This window comes from Galleria mellonella, unplaced genomic scaffold (genome assembly GCF_026898425.1).
Source record: "Galleria mellonella isolate WM207_F2 unplaced genomic scaffold, CSIRO_AGI_GalMel_v1 utg57, whole genome shotgun sequence".
Taxonomy (NCBI): domain Eukaryota; kingdom Metazoa; phylum Arthropoda; class Insecta; order Lepidoptera; family Pyralidae; genus Galleria; species Galleria mellonella.
The window spans coordinates 855649-871465 of NW_026442119.1; the positions used below are offsets into that span (position 1 = coordinate 855649).

At 32.0% G+C, this 15817-nt stretch overlaps 1 protein-coding gene across 2 annotated transcripts in view; it reads right to left on the reverse strand.

Annotated features, from left to right (window-relative positions):
- The window catches only part of LOC113513626 (serum response factor homolog), a 337706-nt gene that overhangs the window by 223079 nt on the left and 98810 nt on the right, over positions 1 to 15817 (reverse strand). The window contains exon 3 of one of the 2 annotated variants that reach the window (XM_052899365.1): positions 7790 to 7834. The exons of the other annotated variant lie outside the window; for it this stretch is intronic. Coding sequence (XP_052755325.1) covers positions 7790 to 7834 — 45 coding nt within the window. The remainder of the gene's footprint in view (positions 1 to 7789; positions 7835 to 15817) is intronic. 2 annotated transcript variants of the gene reach the window in all.

Consider the following 15817-nt stretch of genomic DNA (forward strand, 5'->3'; position numbering starts at 1 on the left):
TAAATTAAGATTAATGTCGTATACCGTGTCCGTTGGAATTATAATAACAATTTTTATTACATTTTCTAACATTGAAAAAATATTCTTGTTGTTCTTGTTATAGAGTTTACAATCTGTTTTGCTTATGATATAGATTATGCGGTTTCGGTAAGTGATAACAAGCAGATTAATTACTCAGATGCATCTTCACTGCAGAAGTTGACGGACTGGTTGCGCGTAACGGTCGCGCCGTGGTAAAATTTGCGAGAAATATGTGAGAATTAATAAGTTTACTTCTGGGAAGAAGATTATAATGTTCTCTTGTATGAACAGAATAAATTGGGCCCGATATCTGGACCTAGTGATAACTGTAACTAACAACTACAGTTTTGCACCGAAAATACTGCGTTTTCAAACGTGAATGCACTCACCGATTAACTACAAAACGTTTCGTACCTGCGTCTCTGAAAGTCTCTCTTGAAGTCGGTCAAAAAAGCGCATTACTTTTTATGCTCGACTTCAAAAAAAGAAGGCGGTTCTCAATTTGATTTTATATTTTTTTTATGTTTGTTGCCTCAGAACTTCGTTATTTATAAAATAATTAAGAAAATTCTGTTTTTATCTGAAAAGATATACTTTACCATACAAATTTTAACAAAATCGGTTCATTAGTTAACTGTGAAAACTGCATCCAATTTCGTGTAGTAGTTTTTCGTAATGCCAAAATGAATGTACAGACAGATAAACACATACAAAACTACTAAATATTATTGTTTCGACCTCTACTTCTTTTTATTATATCCCCTCATATTATTCTTTTTTCTAATTTCTCTCACATACAGACATCGTCAAGATACAATGTCAGTATTAGTAAAAAGTAAAATGTCAAAGATTATAATAATGTAAAAACATAGTGCTCATCAAATCAATATCAAACCATCTGTATAATTCCATTATACATATAACTTCATTATATATATATATAATATTCCATTATATATTTTTTTCTATCTAACCCTCTCTTAAAGTGTTGATGAAAAACATAAAACACTTAACTAAAACACTAGCTTAGTGGATATCAAACTTATAATCATTAAAAAAAAAACCAAACCACACACAAGTCGACAGATGGCGCAAACGATCGGACGCAACAGCGAAAAAACAAAGTATCTAACAATTTGTAGGCTCGAGTTAAAATTTCAATTTTTAATTGAACATCATATAGACCGCTGCAGGTGCTCGTATGAACGCAGGCGGACAAACATACAGACGTTATTACCTATTAGTGAGGAGATACGAGCGCATTACACTTTCATGAACGATGCATTAAGAGAAAATGCTAATGTTGGCGTTGAAACCACAGTTTTTATGTGAAAAAATTTCAATTAAAACTAATATTTTTTTTAACATAATAATAAGAGGTTATAAAAAATGAATACGTTTAATTTAATAACGCAATATATTAAACTTTAATTGAATCAGGTGTCGGCGCAAAATTTTAGTTAAACACCTTGTCTTTTTTATAAATTTTATAAGTGTAATGCGATGAAATAGAAAAACAATAGGTAATAGCCGATGTCGTGAAAATTTTCAAAATATTAGTATACTCGTAATAGTATATAATTCAAAATAAAAATTCATTTACTTATTTAAAATTACACATTCATTAAAAAATAATAAGTTATAAAGCTGAGAGTATTCTATAAATGAAATAAGAAAATCGTTTAGTATTTATTTTTGTGAATTATTCAAAAAAGTAAATAGTAATGGATTTGATCATAAATTGATAAAAAAAGAAGTTTAATAGAAAAAAAAAAATTTTTAAATGATATAATTATTTAAAAATAAAATGTAATATCGCTAATGAATAATATTGTCACTAATTTTACTTTATAAATAAACAAAAAATTAATTATTCCGGATCGTATTAGTTCAATAACAAGGTATGTGACATTAATTATTGTAAATAAATATGCAAGTCTGACATAAATTAATGTTTGTGTATAATATGTCAGTTTTATATATTTGCTGTATTTATTATTAGATACACCTTTCTGCGACATAAAGTTTGAATAAATATATTTACAAACCTCCTAATTAATCAGGAGTACGCATTAGCAATAGGTGCGCATATATGGATAATAATATGTGCGACAGCTGTGCCATGATACGTATGGAACACGTACGTGCTTTAATCGAACTTAGACATTAATGAGAAAATAAAATCAGAGGATCTACCATGAAATATTTTCCGTAATTTGGGGGCAGAATACATAAAGCATACCGTTTAAAAATATTAAAATATCGAACCTTTAGACTATTATAGTAAGATTTATGACGAACGAAATGTTAAACTGCATTTACTGGGCTGGTCTCTGTACGAACAAAAACATGAAATTGAGCCTTAAAATTCGAAATTTCGTCTCGCGATAGACCCGTAGGTAACCTAATCAATGCACAGACAAAACAACAAGATGTAGAAACATGAACTATGGCATTGTGATTTCTTTAAAATAATTTTTATTTTTTGAGATTTTTTAAATTAACGACGGATCAAAGTTCCACGTTGCTCAGCGAAATGCAAATATGTTAAGTATCGCATTCACCAGGATAGCAACAGATGATAAATGATTCCATTTAGGTTTATTTATATATTTATATATTTTAAATAGATTAGATTAACGATTTGTCGGAAAATTGACAGATTTGTCGAAAAAAAGATATTTACCGACATTGATCGTTAATTCTTGAGTCTTCTTTTGCTTCTAAAGGGAACTAGTGAAAAGATATAGACATATAATTAAAATATACGAATAAATATAAGAATTACAGCTGTGCGTGATTGTTACCGGATAACTTTATACGCAGATGCGCCAATAAACAACAAGCGTACAGACTGACACCCAGAACTTAGCAATTTAAAATTTATTAACACAGGTGGGCTTTAGGCACGTACCCACTTCTCGCACGACAGCGTCACCACATTGTTGCTAAATTGTGGACTGGAAACGGGAGGACTATTTGTTCGATTGATTTTTTTTAATAAGAAATGATACGTTGTTTTATAACTAAGGAATGCAAACATCCAGCCAGTATTAATACTATAAAACAAAAACTGGATAAGAACGTGTTGGAATTTAATAATGAGTAGTTATTAATTTGTGTCACAAAAACAATTTTTAAGCGATTTAATAAAGGAGGGGGTTTATATAATAAAAAATAAAAAAAACATGTTTACAGAAAACACTCAATACAAACAAATACACTCATACTCATAAATACAAATATTCGTAAGGGGATCGAACCCACGACCATCAGAAGTTGATCCAATGTGTTAAACTGCTGCTTTACTAAGGTCGTCAACTGTGACTATGTTTTTTTTTAATGAATGATAATGGAATGGTAATCCTGCGCTAACGGTATACACTGGCTGGACACCAGTGAAGGATGTTAGGTGAGAATGAAAAAGCAGGTCAGTTAGCCCATCGTGATAATTACATCTAGAATTCAGCGCGATGGTTCCAGGGGGACCACGTGGAGGTTGACCTGACAGAGTATATTTTTAGCAATGAGATTGGTAGTCATCATTACTAACAACCCTTCCCCCTCCAAACTGTGATTATGTTATACTCGTATCAAAACTAATTAATCGTACACCATAAAACAATGGACACGCGCGCTATAAATTTAAACGCATCCCGTAGGTGACAAGCATTTAAATATACTGTTGATATCCACGCCATGTTATTGATAAGTCTAGGATGATGATAATAATGTACGGAATTCCAGGACTAGAGTGCTGAAAACGCAGCTGTCATTAACGCACCATGTGATGGGGAGACGACTGTTAGTAATGGGGGTCTTATAGCCCCATTGCTAACGGTATATTCTATTAGGTTGACCTCCACGCGGATCAGTATGAAAACCATCATAATTAAACCTTGAATGCGCCAACTGCCATGCCTTCATTCTATAGGTTAGATGACCAGTCATCTCTTATTAATGCCCCGCTAACATATACCAATAACGGGATTAGAAATCCATTTTTCCAATTAAAAAAAATACACCTTCGGAAGGTGGGGGTAATGAAGACTATAATCCCCCTCCCCCCACTACGGTCTCCATAATTAAATATTAATAACAATTTATTAATTCAGACCACAAGTCCCACTGCTAGTAATATACCCTAACAGGTCGACCTCCCCGTGATTCCCCCTGGAGACCTTCGGCTAACTTGTCATTCGCATCTATCATCCCTCACTGGTGTCCCGCCAGTGTACACCGTTAGCGCAGGCGCTACCATTCCATTATCATCCATTAAAAAAAATGGACACCGTCAACGAAATCTAGTTATATATAAAAAGACTTACTACGCAGTGATCAGATATGGTATTTCCAGTATTGAAATGATTACGGTAAATTATAAGACGCGTCATTCTAAGAAATTAGCGGTATGAGAAATTATAATTGTATATCATATCAAGCATATCACTCGTGTTATAAAACAGCTAGCGAGAACGATGCCGCATGCCGTACTTAATATAGGTTATCGATTGTTTTATTAGAATAATTTTGTTTAATTTCACTACCATAAGTATGTGACTGGCTGATTGTTTGATTACAATTATTTTGTTTAATTCCGCTACCATAAGTAACTGCCAGCACTGGAAGATAACAATCGCACACATATTAACGATAGCGGAATTAAACAAAATAATTCCAATCAAATAACCAGTGATATGGACTTCCGTATAATGGCTGAGGTGATGATAATGATAATGAACTTCCGCAAGATAACATCAAGTTTAGTAAAATTTAACATACGAGTAGGTTACAATTAAACCTATTTAAAGAAAACTTAATAAAAATATAATGTACCTACGGCAGTGAAATTACATGGTGTTGAGGCAAAATATCTTTATCCTCAAATGGGAACGCGTAAGGGGTGTGGGCATTGTATTTTATAATATCTGTGGCAGCGTTGCCAGACCGCAATCAAATCCCAATTTTACGTAAAAATATTTCTATTTGCTAAATTCTAGAGAAATGGAATTTTTGGAAAAATGTGAAATAAGCTTGGAGAAATTTGAATATTTTTTTAGAAATTTTCAGTAATATTTTTAGTACTTGTAAACTGTACAGATATATGAGGTACATATTTACAGTAAAATATATAACTGAAGGTGTATAAATGTAAAATAGAAGTAGAATTAAATGAACTTTTTTTCCATTACTCATTTTGTGGCACATGGCAAAACATAGTGAAAAACTTTGTAAAACAGTAACATTATGAAGTTCATATTGGTTTCAGAAAAAAAAAAATTTAATGTTTGCGTAAAAATAATTCATCTGACAACCCTGTTCTGTGGCACCGTTTATGTCTATAGGCGACAGTTATCACTTTCCATCAAGTGGGCTATCAGCTTTTTTGCAATTCTAAGTGACATAAAAAAAAAATTAAAACAAACGAATATAGAATAAAATTAAAACTAATTTAAACTTAGTTCTTGATAGTCGATATCTTACCAAATATTTTCGCTACACACAGATCAAAATAATAATTTTAGTAATGACTGTTGACCTTAGAGATCAATTACTAGTACGTACATACGTACGTAATAAAAAAACAATTTTACCATCGGCGCCACATACTTCTTCATTTATGTGTTAATCCATGACCGTAGGGCATTTAAAATTAACAATTATCGTAACATAGATTCCTAAACATCACGAATTGCACATATTTAGTAGGCATTAAAACCGAGATCTCACCTACATCTGGCGGCCTACACTCCAATCTCTGATCTTCGAGTGCGTTCACTCAACATTCATAAACAACATTAACATCGTCGTAAATTGTTCACATGACGTAACAGTACTACGCTATCATCCCAGGGGTGTGCAAAATTAAGAAATAACCGTCGAGCTACAAAGTGAGCGATGCAACAATAGCGGACTAGAAATAGAATTGAGAGCATATTGCGCGCTACTTGACAAAAAAGTTACTTCAGTCATACACAAGCATACACACCCTTGAATAATAACATATTTTGTAGACGCATTAGGTATATTAAAAATATTTGAAAGAAAGAAGAAAAGAAAAAAAGAATTTATTCACAGAATCATGAAACCCACACAGTAGCTGAAATGAAAAAAAAATACAATATAATTAAAAACAAAAATATTTGAATTTAGAACTTGACATAGTGTACATGTATATTTTTCTTCGCAACAAGGAGTATTCAAAATTCAAACGAATTGTGAAACTCCGTCATTTGAAATTCGTTTAACAATAATGTATTTACATCTGAAACCGATCTCTGGGCAAATAAACGTCCTAAAAGGAAACTACTTGTAGGTATTTAAAGTCGTAACATAGATAATATAGGTTTTCCGTTGAAACATTGGACAGTCAGCCAGGACAAGTCTTTTTAATGATTAATAACAGAATTAATTAGCTAGGTTCTTCAATTTTTTTTAACTAATAGTTTTGTTATTATTTTTTATTACTGTTGATTAAAGACATCAATTTTATGAATGCATTTTGTTCAAGGTCATGTTGTCCACGATACATTCCTAATCAAGTAAGCACAACATACTTTTTTTTCAAATATTGTATTTTTGACAACCCTTATATTTAAAGATCGGAAAATCGATTTGAATCGCGAATGTGTTGGCCCAACGATTCGTCACTAGGCGAAATAGGCGCGATACGCAGCTACCGTGCGCACCGCAATAACTCTCAATTATCGACATCAAAGCTGCGCGCGCGCCGGCTTTATCGCGCCGCACGCGACCGCGACGATTGCGCGACTGGCGACACGCGATCTGCATCGATAAATTGTCGCATCTAACTATTATTGACCTTTTGTCCCATAACACCCAGTCTCTAGGAATGTTGACACATGACGGGTATGTACCCGGGGCGGGGGGGAAGGGATTGTTATTAATGCCAACAACCACTCCCATTGCTAGCAATATTCCCTATCAGGTCGACCTCCACGTGGTTCCCCCTTGAAACCATTCATCACAATGGGCTAACTGACCTGCTTTTCCATTCTCACCTATCATCCCTCACTGATGCCCCGCCAGCGTATACCGTTAGCGAAGGCGGGGTTGTCATTCCATTATCATCTATTAAAAAAAAAGTACCCGGGGCATCACAGTGTATTTATACTATGCCGTTTTTGTAAATAAAGATGAATGTCGCCACTTTCCATCAGGTGGGCAGTCAGATTATTTATCGAAGACTATTATTCGAAGTTGCATAAAAAACTATTGAATACGCCAGTGCTCACTACAGATTGACTACTAAACTACTATTGCTGTGATTTAATTTAACCGCTTACCATCAGACAGGCCGCATGTGTAAATTTTCCAAGTACAGAAAGTCTCCTAAATTTTGGCCACTTACGTATACGTATAGCTCTTCAAAAGGGGAATAAAGAGGTATCTTTAAGGTCGGCAATACACGCGTAATACCCCTAGTATTGCAGGCATTCATACGCTACGGTAACCGCTTACCATCAGGTGGGCCGTATGCTTGTTTGCCAACTCAATAGTATAAAAAAATATAGTAATAATCCAAAAGAATATGAATAATTATTAAAAAGAGATTTCTTAAGTGAATAAAAAATTGAAGAATGACATGCATAACATAAATGTATCTACGTATGCATTTAATAAACTACGTGAATCAAACCCACAAATAAGAAAAAAACTATTTAAGAATATAAATAAATAGATAAATAAAGCTATCATATTTATCAACTATAATAAAATATACTAAAAACAGTTATGGAAGACATACCTTTCGTTTCCCATCAGTCTTCCCATCAGCAGATCCTTCTGTGTCCTGCCAGAGAAATGAAAAAACATGCATTGGTCATAATGTTAGAGAAGCATAGAAAATTAGAATTGTTAAAATTATGAGAGAAGTAAATTGGCATTAGAATAGAAAAAGAAATATCAAGAAAAAAAAAGATACATTGATATACAAAAAACCCAAGATCAAATATTAATAAACAGGCACCGAAAATGCGCAGTTCAAATCTTAATTCAAAAATTGTGCAGTTTTTTCTAATCAGCCAGTGGCTATTATACAGAAATATTATTAGATTTTTTAGACAATATCTATACAGATGCTTCCTAATTTTGTTAATTATTCTGCTCCGCACAGAACTTGTTCTATTATATATATATTTTTTTTATTAAATTAATGAAATAAAATAAGTTAAGTCATATGTTTTTTTTTTTTTTTATTTTGTACGACAAAAACGAATCTTAGTTTTATGTATATCAATAATTACACAAGCATTAATATAAAAATCCCATCTCTATCGCTGTATCAGTGAACGGTCTTATCCCAACTAGACTAGAACAACACCTCAGACGGTTGGGATTCCGAGGCGGAATACTATCGGGAAAGACCCAGAAAGCGGTGCTCTTAGATACTGCCCGTATATAGTACGCCAGTGTCTCTCCCTGGAGCCTTGTACCCTGGCCGACTGTGCTTCTGCCAGGAGTTAGTTTGCCATCTCCTCTCCTTAATAAGGAGAGATGTAAATGTTGTTTAAACAATTAAATATAATAATTAATTAAATTATTTATTTATTTCTTATTGCATTCCATAATATAATTAGTAGATAACATTTCAATTATGGACCCTGTTGGGCAACAGCAAGTAGGAGAGAGGAGGACAACACTTCTTTCACTTTAGAAATAGTCTAAAGATCTGTTACAATATTTTATATTTTCATAGTAATCTACAGTTATAATCATCCAATATACAATATTTGAAAATAAGTAATGTACAAGTAATGCTAAACGTATAGGGTAGTCCAAGATATGGACTGACACAGAGCTGGCTGGAAGAAAATGTATAAATTAAATGCATCGATAAGAGGAAACACTTAAATAAAAAAAAGTGATACCAATTACAATTTTAGAATACTTTGCCCAAGTTATTTAATAAATATCCAGAAATTAAATTAATTGACAGGCAATGTAGTCTATTTCATGATTGTTAATATTTCGAGATTAATTCGCATATCGATGGCTCGATTTTTTCCGATTCGATTTATGAATTAATACGGATTTTATAACATAAATATAAACAAATACGGTTATATTTACACATTTATAAGTCGTAATTGAGTAGCAATACACCCAAAAAATTTTATCGGTCACTACTACAGGTTACAACTTGCATTATATTAAACCAGGATTCAATCAATGTGAATATCTATCCGTCATATTATAAATCGTTATTAAAAATGAAACGTTAATAATAGTTCTATATGTGAACGGGCCGTTAAACAGTAATCGGTACAGCCAATTTGACTCGCGGCAAAACTTGAACTCAAAGTTCAAGTGAGGACACTCCGGGTCAAGCAATCTACCATTAAATGATAACTAAATTATACAACAACCAAACATTATATAGGACAAGAATATCTAATGTTCATTCCATTTCATATTTCATGTATTTCATAAAGCTTTATATATTTTTTTTTTAAAAAGAAAGAATAACTCATGAAGATAATTACTATAACATGAATGATGTTACTTTTATAATATAATAGTATAATATTTGTATTGTAATGTGTGTATTGTTGTTGTATTGTATTGTAAGTTGTTATTTTTTATTTATTTTTTAAACTTTAATACACTTAGAAAGTGTAAACGGTGGACTTAACACCATACGGCCTTTTCTACAAGTTGGGAGATTCGATTTAATTCAAAAATAATATATATATCATACTCATATTACCTACATATATATATATATATATATATTTCGGTATGTGTAGGAAAAATATTTATACATATTTTAGTAGTAAAGTAATTTTCTGCTTACCTCATGGATGTCTGGTAGAGAACGCCATTAGGTATTAAGTTCGCCAGATATACACTTGCTTATATTATATAATTGTACATTGAAATTTAAATAAATTAATCAATCATTTACTTGGATTCTAATATTTGTACAAAGCGTAATTTTTAGTACCTTTTTAGTATACACAAGAGCAAGATTTGTTCACAAAAAAAAAGTAAATAGTAACGTAAAAAGAGAAAGAAATAAAACGTCGACAAAATATTAATCTTAATATTTATTACATTAATAAAACAATCAAATTGTTTACACATCAGTGTGAAAACATATGAGTATATTACATAAGCAAATATGACCTATATAGGATCATATTTAGCCATAAATTTATGACATTTACTGGCATGTTCTTAAATTTTAATAAAATTTATATTTCAATATTGCTAAATTATTTTTAAGCTCTAATAGGTAGGTTCATTAAAAGGGGAGTAAAGAGGTTTCTTCAGGGTCGGCAACGTGTGTTTAATACCCTTGGTATTGCAGGCGTTCACAGGCTACGGTGCCCGCTTACCATCAGGTAGGCAGAATGCCTGTTTGCTACCTCAGTGGCATCGAACCAAAATTAGAAAAAAAAAACTTTTTTTTTATATTTATGATCCTTACAAATATTTACTTATACAATAAAGCCTTATAACCTAATGTTACGAATATAATAAACAACCTGATAGTAACTACTTACTATCAGGTGGGCCGTATGCTCGATTGCCACCTCAGCGATATAAAAAAAATGTAACTAAACGATATCTATACATGGAACATATATAAAAAAACATTATATAAGGAGTGTGAATAAGAGCAATAGAAACAAAAACGATATTTTTAGAAATTTTGTCTGTCTGTATGTTTGCTCCGACATTACCCAAAAACTACTACATCAAATTGGATGCGGGTTTCATAAACGTATTCCTGAAGATCTAACTTCAAATCTGATGTATGTTTTATCTTGGTACGTTATCTAGAAGTAATTCTAAAATGCATCATACAAAATAGAGGGCAAAAAGTAGAAGATAAGCTACAGTACGAGTATATAGTTGTATAGTGCGCACGCGCAGGTTAAGAACTGCTTTGTTTATACATAAATTATTGCATTTTAAAAATTAATAGACACTGTAATTAACATAGAAGTATGTTAGTCCTTAGAAGTGGTAACATATGATGGACACCATGCATTACATTACATTACATACATATTACATACATTACATATTACATTACATGCACACTATTGTTGATGGTTCATGCGAATATTATCATTTTTAATTTTTTTTTTTTATACAACTAAGAATGGCAAACAAGCTGACAGCCCACCTGATGAAAAGTGGTAACCGTCGCCTATAGACATGAGCAGTACCATGGACATAACAGAGTATACTGTTTCGCCCATGATACCATGCGTTGCCATTCCTTAGGACTCAGGTGTTATTCCTCTGTACCCAGTAAATTCACACCATATCCCACCCTTCAAACCAAAACACAGCCATGCAAACACAACTGCTTCACGGTAGAAACACGAATGGGACAGAGATACCCAAGCAATCGACTTTTGTACATATAAACAAACTTTCTTAAAAAATAAATTAAACTGACTTCAAAAAAGATAAAACCAAAAAGAAAAAAATAAACTGATATTAGACTTTTAATTTAAAGGACAAAATGTGTAACATATCAGTGCTTGCGCATAAATAAAAAAAAATACAATCAAACATAAAACCTCCTAATTTTTTTAAGTCGGTTAAAAATTACCGCCATTTCAGCGTGTACACTAAACAGAGAATTCTTTTTGGTAATTTAATTAAGTGATCTTATTCACACCATTCTAATTAACATCTGTGTGCCTATCATAATATCTTAACCCTTAAAAGCCTGATTTTTTAAATCAAATTAAAAAATATATATAAGTGTACCTTTACTGTGTTTACTAATGGGGAAAAATAGTAAAAAAATCAAAACGATATTTTTATATATTTATTTTAAAAAAAAAAAACATTTGGTAACATGTAAACAGCCAAATATTAAAATAAAATCGATTGTAGGCGCCCAATGCGATTTCTAACCCCGGTATTAAATTTGAAACTTCAGGTATTTAAGGGTTAAATTTATATTTTATACCTCTATTAGAAGTTTCAAATTACAATAATAAAGTTTTACCGCCAAAATGTAATTCAAATAAAGAACACCAGATTATTAAAACATCATACGCCATAAACTATACGCACGGCCAAATTTCAATCAATAAAGCTTTACAAGCGTGTTCAGGAGATACCATTAATTAAACAGAACGATTAACAATAAATATTGATCGTAAAATTAATAAGCTTAACGTCACTTTTGTATCGATTGTGCCGAGTCACGAGAGCGTAATAACGGGTGTTTATTGGGCAAAAAAATATTTTTTCCGATATCCTAAAACCGAAGGATGGATGCAAAGGACGTATTGTATACAGCTATATTTAGCACTGAATAGAGAATAGAAAAATTCGGATTGATCCAAACCTAAATCTAGATAAAGAAATGACTACGTGTACTCTATGTAAAGTAACTATTAAGTAATCCACATCTATACATAAAAACAACATAAAACTCGAACATAAAGTGAATTATTATAAGAAAAGGTCGCAGGCAACTTTTTATTTACAATGTTAGTAGTTTTCTAATATATATTAGAGAACTACTAACATGTGAAATGTGAATAAAAAGTTTGTAAAGACGTCTAAATGTAAATTTGAAGATCCCCGATCCTTTCTAACCGTTCCATATCCTGGTCCTTCGAGCCGGATTTGAACCAGCGACCTATGCATATAAATCTTACATGTCAATATCAATATTTTTGACAGACGTATCACAATAAATATTGGTAGAACACAATGAATATTTATTGAATTTATAGTACTGATACTTCTAAGCGGTTGCATAAATTGATTTTCAAGTTTCAACAATATATGTGTAGTGCCGACTCTTAAAAGACGTAGTAATTGTTCTGTGTTAAGTATTGCTAAGAAAATATTAGCCTAAAAATAAAATAATAACAGTAAATATATGATTTTTATATAAACCGTCTGCACGTCGAGCTATGTGAGAGCGGCCGGCCGCTGACCCACATACTCTAAGCGTGAGCCTTGATCTAGGAGCGGCATTAACCACGCATTCAGAATAACTCGACGGTCCTAGCCTAATTAAAGGCGCTAAAGCTGCGTTCACATAATATATACTTACTAATATTACATATATAAAAGTGAGTTTGTATGTAACCTCTTAGCACCTTAACCAATTTTTAACCAATGACTATTAAAATTTGGTATATACGTATCATAAGGCTTGAAGAAGGACTAGGCTAGCTTTCATGCCGGTCAGTAAATATATCTTCATCACGCGGACGAAGTCGCGGGTAAATACTAGTAGTCCTATAATTCCATGTTACATATAAAAGTGGAATTACACAAAGTGAACAACGAATGTTCTTTCTGTTTAAATTCTTTTAAATTTTAAGAGATTTCCTAAATATGATTTTCAATTCATTTGATACTATTTGAGCAAAATTTACTTGTTTTTATTTTAAAATGCTAAAAACATTCTCTAAATTCGGAGAGCGTCCGTTCCGTAGCTCGTCTATGTTCACGAAATAAAATTCTTGCAAAAGTAACACCATCATTAACATGTTGGTAACACACTAATGACATAGATCTTAAGTTTCCAATATTCAATAACCTCACTGCCCAATCTCAGATTTCTGCTTAATGACTTGCTTGTTAACAAGACAGGGAATCCTAGTTTTAAAAAAGACAGCGGTAAATACTACATAATATGTTTATTTTTATACCATTATGTTCCCAACAACATATGTACTACTTCAAATATATGTGGTTTACGTGGGCAGAGCGCGGGCGAATCTACACGCCCGTGAAATTGTGTCAACTTAACCGAACATATGCAATATGGAACCAATTAAAATAAATCCTGATATAATTTATTTAAATTTAATATATTATACTACAAATAGGGTAGAAGACTTTAAAAGATATGGAAGGACTGTGTGAAATGATATGGCCAGAATGAGAGTGAATGCGGACATAGAGACAAATGGAAGAGAAAACTTATCATGGCGACCCCAAATAATAACATAATTGGGATAAAGATAAGAAATTGATATTATATTACAAATAATTTTAAAAATCTCATCAGAACTGATACTAGTTTGAAGAAAGAGAGAAGTAGTAAGATGAATATTTTATGATACTACATTTCTATATTTGAAAAATAATAGAAAAAATCTCATACAGAGCTGCATATAATAAATATAAACCCACTGTGAACAACTCTTTATCAGATGGTGCAATGATTTTAAATTTGTTACATAGAATTGATAGACTCATTTGTCAATTAACTAGGGAAGCAAGACTGCCCCTCATCGGCAGAGTTTTGAAAGACCTTTATTCAGTAGACAATGGAAAACTAAAGATGGTGTTAGTCGATCATGTACAGGCTTTTAACGGCCATGTAATTTTTAGATATAGCACGTAACAGAGATTAAATAATTACACATAATGTATAACAGAGATTTGAAAAGAGTAACTGTTTTCATCCTCATCGACCCTTCACTGGTGCCCCGCCAGCGTATCCCATTAGCGCAGGCGGGGGCTCATTTTCATTCAATAAAAAAAAAAACAGAGTAATGAACAGGCTCTTCTCAACAGATAACCGAACCCTGCAGTAGATTAAAAGAAATTGACCATTTAAAAGTACTTATAAACAAGTCTAATTTGAATAAAGACGATTTAAATTGGATGATTTTGAGGTCTTTTTGTTTGTAAATTGCTACAGTACTACCTGCTACTACTGTTCTACCTACTGACATTAATGTTGTTTTCCACTTTAGACTTGCAAGAAGAGAACTCTTGTAGAGTTAAGATTGACTTTATACATTTACTTTTCACTGTCATATTTCTTTATATTATGTATAATAAAGTATAAATAAACTTAATTGTTATGTCATTCTTGTAAATATATTTTAATATAATTTGTAAGTAAAAAAATCAAGTGTCTTAGTCAAAGCCTGTTACACGCATGATAATCATTGTTGCCATATTGACTTATTTAGTTGTAATCTTAGTACTTACACGTATATTTTATCCATTATTTGTGTTACATTTGGCGTTCCATTGTTTCTGCCTACCCTAATGGGAGACAGGCGTGACAGATATGTATGTATGTACTTGTGTGACTATGGCACACACATAAAAGGAAAAATTATGTTACTTCTATTTATGTACTTTCTTTTTTTGTACATGTATTATTTTTTCTTTCTTTTTGTATATGTCTAACTATATCTGTTGTTATTTGGGTGCTGTAAATAATGAAAAAAAATGATCTACTTGTATCTATCTTTTAAAAAGTTTATTTATTTTCATTATTAGTTTTTCTGAATTTGCCACGTTTGCTATAATTCACAATAGTATTGCTTGTTTTTGTGTGTTTCCTTCACTTAGTATCAGCAACTTGTATTTCATCAGTCAATAAAGTTTGCTTTAATTAATTATACAATTATCATCAGGTGTTGTTAAAGCTGTGGGTTTGCCTTAAATAAACAAATAAACAACACACACACAACACAAACATGCTAGAACCGACCTTAAAACCGCTCGCGACTGATACCAACCTGAAAGAGTAACAAGCAATAAATACGAATAACAAATATATTGCTATTGATGATTATTGACATTTGGTGGATAATAGAATTGATCTCAAAAAGAATACATAGTCTAAACATACACTATACATTATTATACATACACTACACATATAGAGGGAAACTGTACAAAAGTCGATTGCTTGGGTACCTCTGTTCTATTCGTGTTCCAACCGTGAAGCAGCTGTGTTTGCATGGCTGTGTTTCGGTTTGAAGGGTGGGATATGGCGTGAATTTACTGGGTACAGAGGAATAACACCTGA